Source organism: Brassica napus, chromosome C4 (genome assembly GCF_020379485.1).
Source record: "Brassica napus cultivar Da-Ae chromosome C4, Da-Ae, whole genome shotgun sequence".
NCBI lineage: Eukaryota > Viridiplantae > Streptophyta > Magnoliopsida > Brassicales > Brassicaceae > Brassica > Brassica napus.
The window spans coordinates 3,817,111-3,832,074 of record NC_063447.1 but is presented as its reverse complement, the minus strand read 5'-3'; the positions used below and the strand labels follow the sequence as shown (position 1 = coordinate 3,832,074).

The 14,964-nt window shown below is 38.1% G+C and overlaps 6 protein-coding genes across 7 annotated transcripts; 4 read left to right on the top strand and 2 right to left on the bottom strand.

Moving 5' to 3' along the window:
* Window positions 1–1,133: 1,133 nt before the first annotated feature.
* On the top strand, window positions 1,134–1,595 carry LOC106447092. Its single transcript, XM_013888951.3, has one exon. The coding sequence runs from the start codon at window positions 1,157–1,159 to the stop codon at window positions 1,361–1,363; it is 207 nt and encodes a 68-aa protein (XP_013744405.1). The 5' UTR covers window positions 1,134–1,156; the 3' UTR covers window positions 1,364–1,595.
* Window positions 1,596–2,386: 791 nt separating this feature from the next.
* On the top strand, window positions 2,387–3,528 carry LOC106447122 (U5 small nuclear ribonucleoprotein 40 kDa protein-like). Its single transcript, XM_048753361.1, has one exon. It carries the CDS (start codon window positions 2,387–2,389, stop codon window positions 3,389–3,391), a length of 1,005 nt encoding a protein of 334 aa, XP_048609318.1. The 3' UTR covers window positions 3,392–3,528.
* On the bottom strand, window positions 3,389–4,730 carry LOC106447136 (molybdopterin synthase catalytic subunit). 2 transcript variants are annotated; one of them, XM_013889011.3, is made up of 2 exons: window positions 4,579–4,730; window positions 3,389–4,152 (listed from the first exon to the last, which is right to left on the bottom strand). In XM_013889011.3, exon 2 carries the CDS (start codon window positions 4,055–4,057, stop codon window positions 3,512–3,514), a length of 546 nt encoding a protein of 181 aa, XP_013744465.1. In that variant the 5' UTR covers window positions 4,058–4,152; window positions 4,579–4,730; the 3' UTR covers window positions 3,389–3,511. The 2 variants fall into 2 exon arrangements, with proteins under 2 accessions (XP_013744465.1, XP_013744456.1); XM_013889002.3 differs by having other exon boundaries at window positions 4,365–4,619.
* Window positions 4,731–4,748: 18 nt separating this feature from the next.
* LOC106447111 (cysteine synthase, chloroplastic/chromoplastic) lies at window positions 4,749–7,301 on the top strand. Its single transcript, XM_013888975.3, has 10 exons — window positions 4,749–5,157; window positions 5,269–5,378; window positions 5,453–5,510; window positions 5,611–5,874; window positions 5,960–6,097; window positions 6,191–6,242; window positions 6,330–6,409; window positions 6,550–6,609; window positions 6,728–6,808; window positions 7,027–7,301. Exons 1-10 carry the CDS (start codon window positions 4,915–4,917, stop codon window positions 7,117–7,119), a joined length of 1,179 nt encoding a protein of 392 aa, XP_013744429.1. The 5' UTR covers window positions 4,749–4,914; the 3' UTR covers window positions 7,120–7,301.
* A 197-nt stretch (window positions 7,302–7,498) lies between these two features.
* LOC111205864 (jacalin-related lectin 25-like) lies at window positions 7,499–9,117 on the top strand. The gene is made up of 2 exons (XM_022702191.2): window positions 7,499–8,480; window positions 8,555–9,117. The coding sequence occupies exons 1-2, from the start codon at window positions 8,253–8,255 to the stop codon at window positions 8,654–8,656; spliced, it is 330 nt and encodes a 109-aa protein (XP_022557912.1). The 5' UTR covers window positions 7,499–8,252; the 3' UTR covers window positions 8,657–9,117.
* On the bottom strand, window positions 8,989–11,820 carry LOC106447152 (stearoyl-[acyl-carrier-protein] 9-desaturase, seed specific, chloroplastic-like). The gene is made up of 3 exons (XM_013889022.3): window positions 11,375–11,820; window positions 9,909–10,413; window positions 8,989–9,840 (listed from the first exon to the last, which is right to left on the bottom strand). Exons 1-3 carry the CDS (start codon window positions 11,506–11,508, stop codon window positions 9,280–9,282), a joined length of 1,200 nt encoding a protein of 399 aa, XP_013744476.1. The 5' UTR covers window positions 11,509–11,820; the 3' UTR covers window positions 8,989–9,279.
* Between the last annotated feature and the right edge of the window lie 3,144 nt (window positions 11,821–14,964).

Genomic DNA, 14,964 nt, shown 5'->3' with positions numbered 1-14,964 from the left:
ATACATTTGTGAAAAAAATCTTATATAATCTGTTTTGAGTTGAACAAAATTAAATTTGCCAATAGTCTATATTTAAATTTTAATGATTACTCATTTACGATAGTTTTTAAACAGATTGTTATTTATTTTAAATTAATTATTTATATTGTTTAATATATATATTTATTATGTGTCTCCGTCAAATAATTGGTCTGGATCCGCCACTGAGGCGGCTTGTTCTCTGTGTAATCTATATACCTCTTTCTTGGTTTAGGGTTTTCGATAGATTGGCAAGTGGGCAACAGCACCGACAGTTTTCGAACCCAGTTGTCTTCTAAATACGAAACCTTTAAGGGTTCAAATCATTGGGCACACACTCTCTCCATAGAAAAAAGATACAAGCTTTGTGTATCTTTCGAGCTTCCGGGTGATCTTTAAACTATCACCAGGTCCCCTTCCATTCGATTTCAATCATGTGATCCTCCGAGTGTTTAGATATTTAGGAATGATATGTGATTAATCTGATTTCATTTTGGCATTTTGATCTGTTTTTTTTTTTCAGACCTCTTTGTGGTTAAAAGATGTTAGCTTTGGATGTATTGATGTAAAACTAAGGTTTCTAATTGAATTTGAATCTGACTTTTGTTAATGGTTGGTTGGTTATTGATTGTTGATTGACTCGTTAAAGGGAAGCTAACAAGTATCTGATCTGCCCTGCTGATTGTTATCTAAACTTTTTTAATAATTATGTTAAGCTGATGCGCATGAAAGTGAGCAAATGATTGTCTCTCAGTGGGATTTGCTGTCTCATCATATAATGCAAAAAAGAAAAAAAAAACAGTTTCTGTTTTGCTGGAATGGTTTTGCAATCTTAAGTTGGTCACATCATCATTATGTTACTCATGATTTTGCATGCTCTCTGCCTGTCATTTTAACTTGCAAAGTAGTTTCCGAAGGCGAGGAATAGCAAATGTAAAACTAAATGAACTACATTATCAATGAATGTTACACGAGATGCCTGGGGGGGCTTATTGATTCTCATTTATAGCTCTCTTTGTTTACTCATCCTTGATCAGAGTACTGTGGTTGTGTTGATTAATCAATAAGCTAATATGAGATGTGACATTTGTAACACACTTTCTTGAACCTCGCAGGTTTTACAAAGACTTTGAAAAGAATGTCAGGATTCCCAGGTCTGAGTTTTCTAGGCCCAAAAAGCAAGAACGCTGTTGTAGCGGGAGGCTTGACAGCCTTTGTGTTTGGAGTATACTTCTACACGATGAAGGCCGTTGGTGGCACTGACGAGCTTCAGATGGCTATAGACAAGTTTGAAGACCAGAAACATGTTGAGACCGACCCCAAGGTTCCTCCATCAAAGGCCTGAAGATCTTTACTAGCTTTGATATGTATCAACAAAACCCATCGTTTTATCTTTGTGTTCCAAAGTTATTACTTCACGAGACTGGCTCGTTTCTGGCTTGCATCTATATTTTAAGTCCAATCCTTAAATACAGTGGTTAAAGAAGAGAGTCTCTTATTAGGACTTTGTTTTGATGTAATCTATAATAATCTTGTACCTAAACGCTTGTTATAAGGTTTGGTTATCCTTAAAGGTCTGTTACTCCCTCAAAAAGAGTTAGACAAGTGCATGTGTGTCGCTAAAAAGCTGAAAGTGAGGGTTATTTTAGAGAAATAATTATTATGGGGTTTATTCTTTAATTCCTTTAAAATATAAGGGTCCTATCAATAAAAAAAATTAAACCGACGGAGAATAAAAACACTGTTTATTTTCTGAGTCTCTCTCTCCTTCTCTCTTCTTTCTCGCGACCTTCTTCTCTCCTCTCCTCTGCGTTTAGGGTTCCGGTAACGACGTTGAGCGCTTTGTACCGTTATCGCCCTCATCCGACTTAGGTACGTATCATCTTTCTCCGTAACGCGTCGTATGTTTCTCTCCTTGTAAGCAAACTTAGCTAAGTCTTTCTGCGAGAGATCAAGGTCTCTACTTTAGCTTAATGTTCTTCGAATCTTCAATCTTCTCTGTGTAATCGGAGCTGTATTAGTAATCTGTGTTCTGGGTTTTTACGCCTAAGTTCGTTTAGCTTCTAGATTTGCTGTAACTGGTCCAAAGCTACGACCTTTATAGAGATCTGGATCTTATCTCCCTAGATTAGTACTCAACATCAATGAGCTAAAGATGCAACCTTTTGCTTCCTTTAGCTTTAATTTTAAGTTGTGGAGGTTTCTTAATACTTCTTAGTGTTTATATAGTTTGATCAGTGAGCTAAAGTTGCAACCTTTTGCTTCCTTTGGCTTTAATTTTAAGATGTGGAGGTTTCTTTATACTTCTTAGTGTTTATATAGCTTTGATCAATGTGCTAACTCCTTTCCTAGTGGCACAGAAGCTGAGATGGAGATCATGCCAAGAGAGAATGAGAACGCTTTGTCAGCTCCTAGTCCCATGGAGTTGGGACCTGGTCCCTATGGGAAGCAGCGTACATCGAGCCTCGAAGCACCAATCATGCTGCTAACTGGTCACCCGAGTGCTGTCTACACCATGAAGTTCAACCCATCCGGGACTCTAATCGCGTCTGGATCACACGACAGGGAGATTTTCCTCTGGAGAGTCCACGGGGACTGCAAAAACTTCATGGTTCTGAAAGGCCACAAGAACGCTATCCTTGACCTTCACTGGACAAGCGACGGCTCCATGATTGTGTCAGCGAGTCCGGATAAAACCGTGAGGGCGTGGGACGTTGAAACTGGGAAACAAGTCAAGAAGATGGCTGAGCATTCGTCCTTTGTGAACTCCTGCTGTCCTACGCGCAGAGGATTACCTTTGATCATCAGCGGATCGGATGATGGAACTGCAAAGCTTTGGGATCTGCGTCAGAGAGGAGCTATACAGACGTTTCCAGATAAGTACCAAATCACAGCGGTGAGCTTCTCTGATGCAGCTGATAAGATCTTCACTGGAGGTGTTGACAATGACGTTAAAGTCTGGGACCTGCGGAAAGGGGAAGCCACCATGACGCTCGAGGGACATCAAGATACCATCACGGGGATGAGTTTGAGTCCAGACGGTTCCTACCTTCTCACCAATGGGATGGACAACAAGCTCTGCGTGTGGGACATGCGTCCTTACGCTCCGCAGAATCGGTGTGTGAAGGTCTTTGAAGGGCATCAGCACAACTTTGAGAAGAACTTGCTGAAGTGTTCTTGGTCGCCTGATGGTACTAAAGTCACTGCTGGTAGCGCGGACCGTATGGTTCATATATGGGACACAACCACTCGGAGGATTCTGTACAAGCTCCCGGGGCATAAAGGCTCGGTTAATGAGTGTGTTTTCCACCCAACCGAGCCTATCATTGGTTCTTGCAGTAGCGATAAAGATATCTACTTGGGAGAGATCTGAAACCTTTGCAACTGAATTGGAATTTGAAAGTCTTTAGATTCAACAATGTGTGTGTTTAAGACATTTTGCTTATTGATAGTAGAAAAAAAAAAACAAAACATTTCTCTTTGCTATAAGTAATCAAGAACTGTTATCTTTATGCTCTTCTTCATCTTCTTGTACTCTAACTTTACTTCCACAGCAACTTCTTTTATGTTCTCTCTTCACCAAACCGTCTCTCTTCTCCATAAACTCACTATTCTCCTTCCAGATCTCTCCATTAGTGTACACCTCCTTCTTCCAAATCGGAACCGTTGCCTTTAGCTCATCGATCAAGAACTTGCAAGCGTCTAAGCCATCCCCACGGTGAACAGATGAAACCGCGATGAACACGCTGGTTTCTCCAACGGGAACTGGCCCTAGACGGTGAGCGACAGCGATCTTGTGGATGTCCCAGTTTGATCTAGCGGATGTGCAGATGGAGGTGAGGGTTCGCGTGGCCATTGGTACGTACGCTTCGTACCTTAGCTCCAAGACTGCTTTGCCTTCGAACATGTCTCTCGTAGTGCCTGAGAATGTGGCTATAGCACCGGCTTGAGGAGCACTGACGTAATCGATGTACTTAACTATATCGACTTTGTGGCCTTCCTCCAAGATCTCTATAAGGTTCTTCTCCTCCGAAGACATGTTCTTTGGTTCTTCTCAAAACACAGTCTAACGCAAGAGCAGCCTTGTGAAGTGTTGAAGGTAAGATTAAACCGAGCTTAAACAGATGATCCAACCTATCAACAACACGATTACTTATCATTAGAAAACACTACTAATCAAACAGACAAGTTGGCTTCGTAAGAGAGGCAACATAGAGCAAAGGAGAGATCTCTTCTTTGGCCCAGCCTTATAGCAAGATCACAGCTTTAACTCTCTAGACCTATGAACACATACCAAAGAATCGCCAAACTGGCCAAGTTTTATTGAATCAGAGAAAACAACTTACACACGAAACTAGTTAAAAGGCTTATCCTTGTTGTTCTTTGGCTTCAGGGTTGAATTGAATGGAACAGAAGAATCACAGAAACACAGAGATAACGACAATAATTGATACTTTTCACTCTTTTGAAGAGTTTGTAATAGCTTTAACAGATACACAGAAACAGAACAAAACAGAGAACCAAAAGAAAGAAAAAAAATACAGAGAGATTGAATCTGACCTTTGGGGGTTAGGTAAGGATAGATGATGAAGGATAATAATAACATGTGCGCTCCATATTCACCTCCACATCGGCACTAGTAAGTTGGTGAGAACGAATCACACAAAAGACAAATCAAATTTTTTTTTTTCCTTCCAAAGTTTGTTCTTTTCTCCAGATACTCTGTTTTTTTTTTTTTTTTTTTACGTTTTTAACCATAAGGGAGAATCAAGCGACGTCGTTTAGGAGCTAACAGTAGGATCTAATCAGTGTCTCTTGTAAGTTGTAACCAACCACAAAGGAGGAAGAAGGAAGCATCTCTCTCTCTCTCTCTCTCTCTCTCTCTCTGTATCGATCATGGCTGCTGCGACATCTTCCTCTGCTTTTCTCCTTAATCCGTTGACTTCTCGCCACCGTCCTCTCAAATACTCCCCTGAGCTATCTTCTCTCTCCTTATCCTCCAGAAAGGCGGCTGCTTTCGATGTTCTCCCGGCTCCTCTCTCCCTCAAGAGCCAGAGGTGTAGTAGCCGTGTTGTGTGCAAGGCTGTGTCCGTCAAGCCTGGGGTTGAAGGTCTCAATATCGCCGAGAACGCCGCTCAGGTTATAGATTGGTGATAAAGTTTCTTACTTTGAGCATAAAGTGTGTGACTTTGACTTCTTTGTCTAATCTTTGTTTGTTTGCCTCTCTCAATGCCCTATGAATTGATTCAGCTTATTGGGAAAACTCCAATGGTGTACTTGAACAATATAGTTAAAGGTTGTGTTGCAAGTGTTGCTGCTAAGCTTGAGATCATGGAGCCTTGTTGCAGTGTCAAGGATAGGTTTGTTGTGTAACCCATTTGGTAGTATCTTCACATATGTTTATTCTGAGCTTCTGTTGCTTTTGTGGTTTCAGGATTGGGTATAGTATGATTACAGATGCTGAGGAAAAAGGACTTATCACACCTGGAAAGGTATTGTGAAAAAAAACTCAATTCATTATTCTTGGTGGTGTTATAAGTAAGTTCTCTGATTTATTTATTTATTTATTTTTGGTTGCTGCAAATTTGCTAGAGTGTTCTTGTGGAATCTACAAGTGGAAACACAGGGATTGGACTTGCGTTTATTGCTGCTTCAAAAGGGTATAAGCTTATTTTAACTATGCCAGCGTCCATGAGTTTGGAAAGAAGGGTTCTTTTGAGGGCGTTTGGAGCTGAGCTTGTGTTGACTGAACCTGCAAAGGGTATGACTGGAGCTATTCAGAAGGCTGAAGAGATCTTGAAGAACACTCCTGACTCATACATGCTCCAACAGTTTGACAACCCAGCCAATCCCAAGGTCTGTGGGTTACTTCCTTTCCCATTTTTCTTACTCTCTAAGCTGCAAGGTATCTGTTAGTGTATTTAATGGAAACAAAATGCAGATTCATTACGAGACTACTGGTCCTGAGATTTGGGAAGATACAAGAGGCAAGGTGGATATATTGGTTGCGGGAATTGGAACTGGTGGAACCATCACTGGTGTTGGCCGGTACATTAAAGAAAGGAAACCTGAACTGAAGGTATGTAGATAGCCAAGGGGCTTACTGAATCTTATAGTTAGAGATAGGTTTGTTTAACTAGTGTTTAATCTAGTTGATGTTTATGTGTACCAGGTCATTGGTGTTGAACCCACGGAAAGTGCTATACTTTCTGGAGGAAAACCTGGTAAGGCATTGATAATTGTTTCCTTGGATCTCTACCACTTTATTCTCTGAAGCTGAAATTGATTTGTCTTGTATTTTGAAAATGCAGGACCTCACAAGATTCAAGGGATTGGAGCTGGATTTATTCCTAAGAATTTGGATCAGACTGTTGTAGATGAATACATAGCGGTATGATCTGTTTGTTTGGTTCTATCAAGAACATACTGTCTTATGGTTCCAATTTGGGCAAGACCTGTGAAAGAATAGGATATAGAATGTTTTTAGGGTCTTGAGATTCAAACTTAACCTGCTGCCTTGCTTCTTATCAGATTTCGAGTGAGGAAGCTATTGAATTTGCAAAGCAACTAGCTCTCCAAGAAGGCTTGTTGGTTAGTCTTTTTTTTTCTGCTTGGCATATTCATGAATGGGAACAGTCTTTAAAGGAGAAATGAATTGAATGGTATGAGAAATGTGTGGTGATTATTGAACTATTGTAACGATATTCAGGTTGGTATATCTTCTGGAGCTGCTGCTGCTGCTGCAATCCAGGTCGCAAAGAGACCTGAAAATGCCGGGAAACTCATAGCTGTAAGTCCTCAAGCTCTCATCTATGTTCTTCTTCATCTTTTCGTGATTGGAATTGATTTATTAGCTTTTAGTCAGAACGATTCACTTGTCCTGCATCTGTGACAATCCACCGGATAATTAAATTAGTTCTCGAGTTATTTACTTAATCTTTTTAGCTAGGCTTGATTCACATGTTTGGTAGAAGTATGATATGTGAGTTGATGAATGTTTGTTTCCAGGTTGTGTTCCCGAGCTTTGGGGAACGTTACCTCTCGACCCTGCTTTTTCAGTCTATCCGAGATGAGTGCGAGAATATGCAGCCTGAGCTTTGAATCTCACCTCTGTAATTTCTTGACCAACAAGGAAACTCTTATTTCATTTCTTTCTAGTTTCTCCTGAAAGACGTATCAGCAGAATATCTCTCCGTTTACTGTATATTTGCATTTTGCAATGTGAAATGTGCAACGCAATTGGTGTTTTATTAATAAATGCAAAAGCCATAACTGTCCCTTGATATAATTAGGATTTTTTTAAAAAAATCTGATTCTGTTCGTATTCTAGCATACGGTATAGTTAATGTATCTGGAAACTTGTGTAGCGTGCTCCCAATGAACTCCATAAATTAAAATGCATGAAGACTCTTTTTGGGTTTTATAAATATGACCTTTCTTGGTATGTCATTTTCTATTCCTTCGAAACTATGGTATCTGCTTCTTCTAGAGAGATGATAAGAGCAGGATCAGTGGGAACAAGAGCGACCTATGACGAGCCATATGATTCTGAATTTGAAAACGCTGTGAACAATCTTCTATCACGGGTCTAGTAACATCAACTGCTATATGTGTGTGCCCATCACAGTTCCTGATAAAGCTGTTAAACGTGAAAACGTTTGACCCAAGCAACCACTTTTTAACAGAGCTTTCAATAGTTTTGTTCGTTTTCTTGTTTGGTTTCCTAATAAGCATCTGATATGCACCTACTGTTATGAACATTCTATAGAATCGCAAATGTTATCTAATTGATTGCAACTCTGTTGGTACAAAACATGAAATCTTAGGGTCTCCATTACACAAAATTCAAAAGGAGCAATATTAATATACTTGAAACCTTGAAAGCTAATAGTTACATCTTATGAGCAATACCAAAGAGAACACTAATATTCCATCTAACGCCTGATCCTTCACCACTGCACCGTTCAATAGAAACCATTTGTATATGTTTCATGGTGCCTATTGTAAACCAGGTTTTGGTCAAAGGAATAGTGTCTTCTTAAGCACAATTTTCAAGGGCTCACTTCAATGTTCTGTACTTGGAAACTTGTGTAGCTTGCTCCCGATGAACATAAATTTAAATGCATGACGACTCTCTAAGGCTTTACACTAGACATAGCCATCTTATATAATCGTCCTTAGTCTCTCCATTTTTCCATCCTCCTGAAACTACTGTATTTGTTTCTTAAAAAGAGATGATAAGAGCTGGACAAGTGGGAAGAAGAGCCCCATGGAACTTAGGTGAATTTGCCGAGCTGTGGGACGTGCCAGATGACACTGAATGGGACGAGAAGGGACGGACCATGATCTCTTACATAAGATCTATTCAGTTTGGCTACTATGGAAATGAAGCTCCAGTCCTGTCTGAAAAGTATGGTTCCTCTGACGACCATTATACTAACCTTTCAAATGAGTTTGTGGCGGTAAGTTTTTTTTTGACTCGTTTTAGTAAAATCTTATGTAGTCATGTTACTTGTTTGATGAAGTTAAACCGCAGGTGAAACTGGGTAAAGATGAATATGTGACTGGATTGAGTGGAGAATTGGGATTGTGTGAAGGAATCAGAAACTTGACGTTTCACACTAACCTTGGGAAGTGAAAACATTTGACTAAGCAACGTTGTCTTGTATCAGCCTTCAAAAGTAGTTTGGTTCTCTATAAAAGAATGTAGCTTCAATGGAGCATGCAATGTCCTTGCGTCATCTATTTCTCTTATCTGAAGTAATAAAGAGCCTATTTGCCTAAAGTGTATTTTCTTTGTTGGTTTAGAATATGAATAGATTTTACTAATGTTCAACAAAATGAAGTAGCTGTGTTAACACCATCACTAGTAGCCAAAACAGCAAATATATTGTTGTTCCACAGATTCACACACTGTCTTTTGAGTACATTGGTATATCATTCATATAGAAACAGAGGAAAAGCAGAGAGAACACACAAAAACTAACTTCAACTAGAACAAAACTCCACAGTGAAAACTGAGTACAGACCCAAACGCTCAACTGTTTTTAACTACCAGAAGTTTACTAAAAGACCAAACATAAGACACTGAAAGAAAAACACAAAGTTACTAAGACACTGCTTCTCAACTTTGTAACTAGACCAACGAACATTATCAGGAAACCATAGTAATCTACACCAACTTCAAGAGCAGACATATCAAATGATGAACGGAGAGAGAGAGAGAGAAAATGGTTTTATTATGTCTTTTGTCCTTTGTGTTCAGAGCTGCACTTCTCTGTCATGTATCCAGCTAAAAGGAATCTTAGGTCCTTTCTTGGCTCTTGCTTGAGCTCTCTCATCCAACCTCCTGATTCTCGGAGTCAACCCACACAAATACTCTTGCGCTTTGTTCCCTTCACCCGAAAGCCCAGTCAAGCTCTCGATCCTCCACCTCCCGACCAAAAACTCAAGAATGTCCGCATAGTCTTTGGCAGTGTAAACACCGAGCCTCTGAGCCACGGAGGAGAAGTTGTCAAAGAGGTTATCATCACGCCCATCGTACATCAAGTGAGCAGGCATCGAGATTTTCTTCCTCATCATATCCGCAAAGGCCACCACAGTGCCGTCAGGATCAATCTCGAGAAGCTTCTCAACTATCTTGGTGTAAGCTGTCTCGTGACGCTTCTCGTCTGCAGCTATTGTCCCGCAGATTTGCGCTAGCTTGAGGTCTCCGTGCTCTTTGGCTTGGCGAGCTGTGTTGCCGTGAGAGACGAAGGTGGCTCTCTCTTGGAATGAAGTGTAGATGAAGCCAAGGTAAGGGTTGTTCTCTGTGCGTGGATCCTGTGAAAGTCAACAAAGCGAATTAGAAAGTCAAACAAAAGATAACGTTTCTGAAACTATGCTCTCACCATTCCGGAACCAATCAGGTACTGAATAGTCTTTTCAATCTGCCTCATGTCAACACGACCAGACAAGTAAAGATACTTATTGAGAAGATCACCGTGGCGATTCTCTTCAGCGGTCCAAGCTCTAGTCCAAACGGCCCATGAAGTGGGGCTAGCGCCAGTCTCATCCCTTACTCCATCCAAAGTGTTTAACATTGTTTGGTAGGTGGGAAGCGCTTCTTCTGTGATCATGTCTCCAACCAAGACAACGAAGTAATCATCTGGGAGCTCTCTTGCTCTTTCTCTTAACTCTTTTACCTGATCTTCGAAACCGTCGGAAGCAGGGTCGGGTAAGAAGTCCTGGGGCTGCCATGACTTCTCCACGTCTTTGAGGTGAGGTAGAAGGTTCTGCTCGGCCCAGTCTTCCATGGATTTGAAGATTTCGATCTTTTGGGGTGGCATGGAGTGCAGGACTTGAAGGTGGACTTCCCTTGGTGGGGTGAATGGCTTCTTCAAGCTCTCGACCTCCCTGCATCAAACCAAAGGAAGGTGGCATCAGCATTTAAATGTTTCTGATGTAGACAGAAGAAACAAGAACACTTTTGATTGCATTTGGATAAGCATTCATGTTCTACATCTCTTAATAGATTAATCCACATATTGAAGAGAAACAACTAGACAATCTACGAATCAATGTTGCAGTTCAATGTACTAGAGAGACAAAATCAGATAGAAACAAGATAAAAAAAAAAAAGCCAAATGTGTTTTTTTTTTTTTCAAAAGAGAGTGAACACATATTACAAGAGGAAAGAGTGAAAGTTTTGGACGGAAACTATTAGAGAGGAGGCCACGAAGTACGCATGCATGTCTTCTCTCTATAACATCCAACGTAACATAAACTGATATGTTCAAGAACCCTCCCTCTCAATGCAACAACAGCAAAAAAAAACTCATCAAATGAGTAAAGCAACAAGTGGACATCGTCAAAATATTAAACAAAGAATTATACAATAAACATCAAAAGATTTGAATTTTTATTTTTATTTTTTGAACAAGAAGAAATATCAGAGAATTCAGGAATAGTGTAAGAAGAAGCATGTTGAAGTCACTTGTTCCATGTCTCTCAAAAGCAATCTAAAAGCTCATAATTATGATGGTAAACGGATACACCATGGAGCAATCTATCTCAGAATAATTAGATTAAGAAAGGAGAGCATTGAATTGATGAATCAATGGGGCCAAGACAGAGAATAACAGAAGATGGTCCCATCCAGATTGAAAGCACATCCATTGATAATAACATTAAGCAAATGTGAGGTAAGCAATACATTGAGCTAAAGTCGACAGAACATAGATCCATAACCGAACAAACAAGCTAAACCCAGAAACAAAGTGATAGCAAGGGACCAAATCTCTTGTGGACAATCGGTAAAAGTATATTATTAAGAAATGAAACAGGAGGATGGAGGGAGAGAGAGAGAGAGAGATACTTGGAGCTGAGAGCAGGAGAAGAAGAAGAAGCGAGGCATAGGAACTTGGGAGATCTGAAAGTAGAGACTGGCGGACGAGCCGAGGAAGCGAGTTTGTATGGCTGAGATACCAAAGGATTAAACTTCAATGCCATTTTTTGAAGGTTTGACGTTCTTTCAGAGACAAGAGCTCTCTGTCTGGGCTAATCCTGTCTCTCGCTATCTCTTGGTCTCTCTGGTTTATTAAGGTTGAGTTTCGTCCACAGAAAGAGAATATGGTTATGAGAAACAGCGGTGTGAGGGAAGAGTCTACACTCAGAGGAAAGAGAGAAAGGAAATAAATAATTATTAACAAAAAAAAGGAAAAATGACGTCATCTATCGTGTAAATTAAAATTTTTGAAGATTATTTTCTGTTTTTAATCGAGCCTCAGTTCTAAAATGCCCTCCAGATTCCTCACTATCACATCCTTGTTGTGTCTATATATTTATTATTTTTGGCAGTATCACATGTCGGTAAAGCTATAATTACTATATTTTAGATTTGATTAGATTAATTGACTTGTGAGTCCCTTAGTTAACTAAAGATGATAAGAGATGGATTTAGTTGTGAATTTAGATCTAAACACTAAAACACAGGGGTGGACATTTTACCCGATATCCGAAGCCGCATCCGAATCCAATCCAAAAAACCCGAACTGAAATCCGAACCGAAATAGCAAAATATCCGAACGGATATTGAATTAGAAGAGATTGGATATCCAAACCCCAACGGGTAATATTCGAGATATCCAAAGATAACCGAACATATGTATAATTAACCTTATATTTCTAGTTTACATCTCTTATTTTATATAAAATATTTATATTGACACTACACATATTTTAAGTTCATATGATGTACATACAATGACGGAGAAAATGATTTACTACTTACTTAAAATGCATGTCAAACTTTTTATCTCAAGAATTAACAAAAAGTTACATCCAAAATTTAAAAACAATAACCAAATTAATGTATTTTTAGTTTCAAAATGTTATGTCCAAATCTATTAACCCTTCAATCTATTAAAAATAAAAAATTAGTTAAGTGAAAGTTATATTTTTAAATACAAAAAATATGAAAATGAAAAATTTAATTATTTTTTTCAAAATCTAAATATCTGAATCTGATCCGAAATAACCGAATCCGAACTAAAAAAAATCCAAACCCGACCCGAAGTTCAAAAATACCCGAACGGGTTCTACACCTCTATACCGAAATATCCGAAAATCCGAAATATCCGATCCGAACCCGAACGCCCACCCCTACTAAAACACATGTATGCGCAAGGGTAAAAATGTCAATACATATACAAAATGTTCTTCTTTTTATTTTGTAATATTCAACTGTAACTCACGGCGTGAGAACCCACGAAAAGTACAAGTGGCATGGCTTCTCCACCACGTGGATGTCTCCACTTGGCAAATGAAACAAATATTTTTTTTTTTTTTGATGAAACAAATATTTCTAATATCATTCAAATGCGAGAATCGTTGCGCCTTTGGTTCTTGCATTTTTTTGCATCATTCAATGCTTTTTAGACTATAGTTTTGTGCTCTGCCAGTTTCAGCACAACGTTTATTCATTGATAGCACAAGGATTTTCATTGAGACCGTGACAGAACTATAGCTTTAAGTGACATTTTGGGAGTTTGTGTTAAGTGTCAACTATAGCTTTAAGTGACATTTTGGGAGTTTGTGTTAAGTGTCCTGATTGGCGTTGTTCTTTCATGTCCACATATGTATGCGTTTGCATAAAGATAAAAACAAATTATACGCTGGCATAAAGATATACCAAATGATATCTCTTTATGCTTTAATCTTCTTTTTTGGTAACACTTTATGCTTTGATCTTTGGAAAAAAACAATTACAGCAACTTTTAACACTGATTAGTTATGTTTAACACGTTTACAAATATAGTTAAAAAACAACTAAAGCGTAAAGAAACCTAAACCTTTCCTAGCCTTAATAAGCTAAGTATGGTGTCAATATTTTTTAAAGTTTTTCACAAAACCCCAACCAAAAATAGGTTAAGACAAGTTATCTTCTTTAATCTTTCTCAAAGCTCTTTTTTGAAAAGCAAAAACACATTTACATAGAAAGATAGAGCAACAAATACTAAGATTTTTCTTGTGAACTTCATATATATATTCTCCACCAAACAAATGGAACAAATGGGCATTGGAAACATGTCAAATAATGTATTGCCAACAACATGACAAATTAGTTAAGAACTTAAGGTATATAATAATCTTTGCTAAAGCAACAATAATTGAGTCAACGATAATCTATAATAAATCTTGATTATCAAACTAAATCCACTTATTAGATGATATTATTTAATTTATACAATTCGATTGCACACAAAAGAAATACTCCCCTCCGTTTCGATTTAATTGTAGCTGTAGGAAAAAAAATTTGTTTCAAAATAAATGTCGTTTTAGAGTTTCAATGCAAAATTTATTAATAAGATTCTCCACTTTATTTTTCTACTAGTGGTTTGTCCGCGCTTCGCGCGGATTGTTCGGTTTAAAATTAATGATTTTGTTGGATAATTTTCATTTTCAATAGATAGAGAGCTTTTAATATGGTTGTATTTTATGTGTTTGGCATGCTAGTGTAAAGTTTTATGTAATGTGTGTATTGTAAATATAGTGGGTGTAACGTAGTAAATTTTTTGGCTTAGAGTTGTCTTTAAGGTCATAGAAAGAGGATTGATGAAAGAAGGGGGAATGTTACTATGAAATTGTGAAAAATACTAAGCAAAACTCTGATATTTCTCAATAGTGAAACAGTATTTGGCTATGGTATTTGCCAATTTTTAATATTTTGTATAGTATAAGGATGATGAGAACTTGTAGCCTAATATTTTTTGTAAACAATAGAGCTTGGGTGAGGTTTGTTTTGGTGAATTGTTTTTTGCACGTGTTTGTGTGTTGTTTCTTCATATTCTTTCTATAAAATTTACGATGATGTTTGAAATTTTGTTAAAATTGCAAATTAAATCTTTGAGGAATATACTTTAGTAATATTTGAAAGAAAGAGATGAGTTAGTGTTTTAAATGCAAGTACGGAGAGGTGCTAGTGTGGCAATGGCTAACATGACCATTGATAAGGATGATGTCAAAATTATATATACTTATTAGGTTTTTAAGGTCAACGATGGTGCTTTTATTCCATTATCGATTGCCACTTCTGAACTTAGGTTATTTTGTAAAGAGATACGAATGGCTTATATATGTGCTAAGCTAGTGTGGTTGTTAGAGTTTTCATGTTGTGGTCCAATAATTGAGTTCTTCCACTGTAGTGTTGGAAGTTGGTGGGTTGAAATTATATAATGGGCTATTTATTAAGGATGTTGGAATGAATTTGTTGATTATATGTTTAATAAGTGTTTCTAGTCAGTTATGATTTGAACTTTTTATTATAGTAATGAAGGATGGTAGGAGCTGGTGTTGAAGTTGAAACCCTTAAATTTTTTTTTTTTTAAATCGTAGTTGCAGGACATGAGTTTTTAGAACTGAACTCTTTAGATGCTTTTTGATAATTGGTTTTCATACTTCCCTTTC

Excerpts from the sequence above, each read along its gene's own strand:
- LOC106447092 (XM_013888951.3), top strand. The coding sequence starts at position 1,157 with ATGTCAGGATTCCCAGGTCTGAGTTTTCTAGGCCCAAAAAGCAAGAAC.
- LOC106447122 (XM_048753361.1), top strand. The coding sequence starts at position 2,387 with ATGGAGATCATGCCAAGAGAGAATGAGAACGCTTTGTCAGCTCCTAGT.
- LOC106447136 (XM_013889011.3), bottom strand. The coding sequence starts at position 4,057 with ATGTCTTCGGAGGAGAAGAACCTTATAGAGATCTTGGAGGAAGGCCAC.
- LOC106447111 (XM_013888975.3), top strand. The coding sequence starts at position 4,915 with ATGGCTGCTGCGACATCTTCCTCTGCTTTTCTCCTTAATCCGTTGACT. Across the intron at positions 5,379-5,452 it reads TGTTGCAGTGTCAAGGATAG|GATTGGGTATAGTATGATTA; the intron begins GTTTGTTGTGTA and ends TTGTGGTTTCAG. Across the intron at positions 5,511-5,610 it reads GACTTATCACACCTGGAAAG|AGTGTTCTTGTGGAATCTAC; the intron begins GTATTGTGAAAA and ends CAAATTTGCTAG.
- LOC111205864 (XM_022702191.2), top strand. The coding sequence starts at position 8,253 with ATGATAAGAGCTGGACAAGTGGGAAGAAGAGCCCCATGGAACTTAGGT. Across the intron at positions 8,481-8,554 it reads TTTCAAATGAGTTTGTGGCG|GTGAAACTGGGTAAAGATGA; the intron begins GTAAGTTTTTTT and ends GTTAAACCGCAG.
- LOC106447152 (XM_013889022.3), bottom strand. The coding sequence starts at position 11,508 with ATGGCATTGAAGTTTAATCCTTTGGTATCTCAGCCATACAAACTCGCT. Across the intron at positions 10,414-11,374 it reads TCTCCTGCTCTCAGCTCCAA|GGAGGTCGAGAGCTTGAAGA; the intron begins GTATCTCTCTCT and ends GGTTTGATGCAG. Across the intron at positions 9,841-9,908 it reads ACCTGATTGGTTCCGGAATG|GATCCACGCACAGAGAACAA; the intron begins GTGAGAGCATAG and ends TGACTTTCACAG.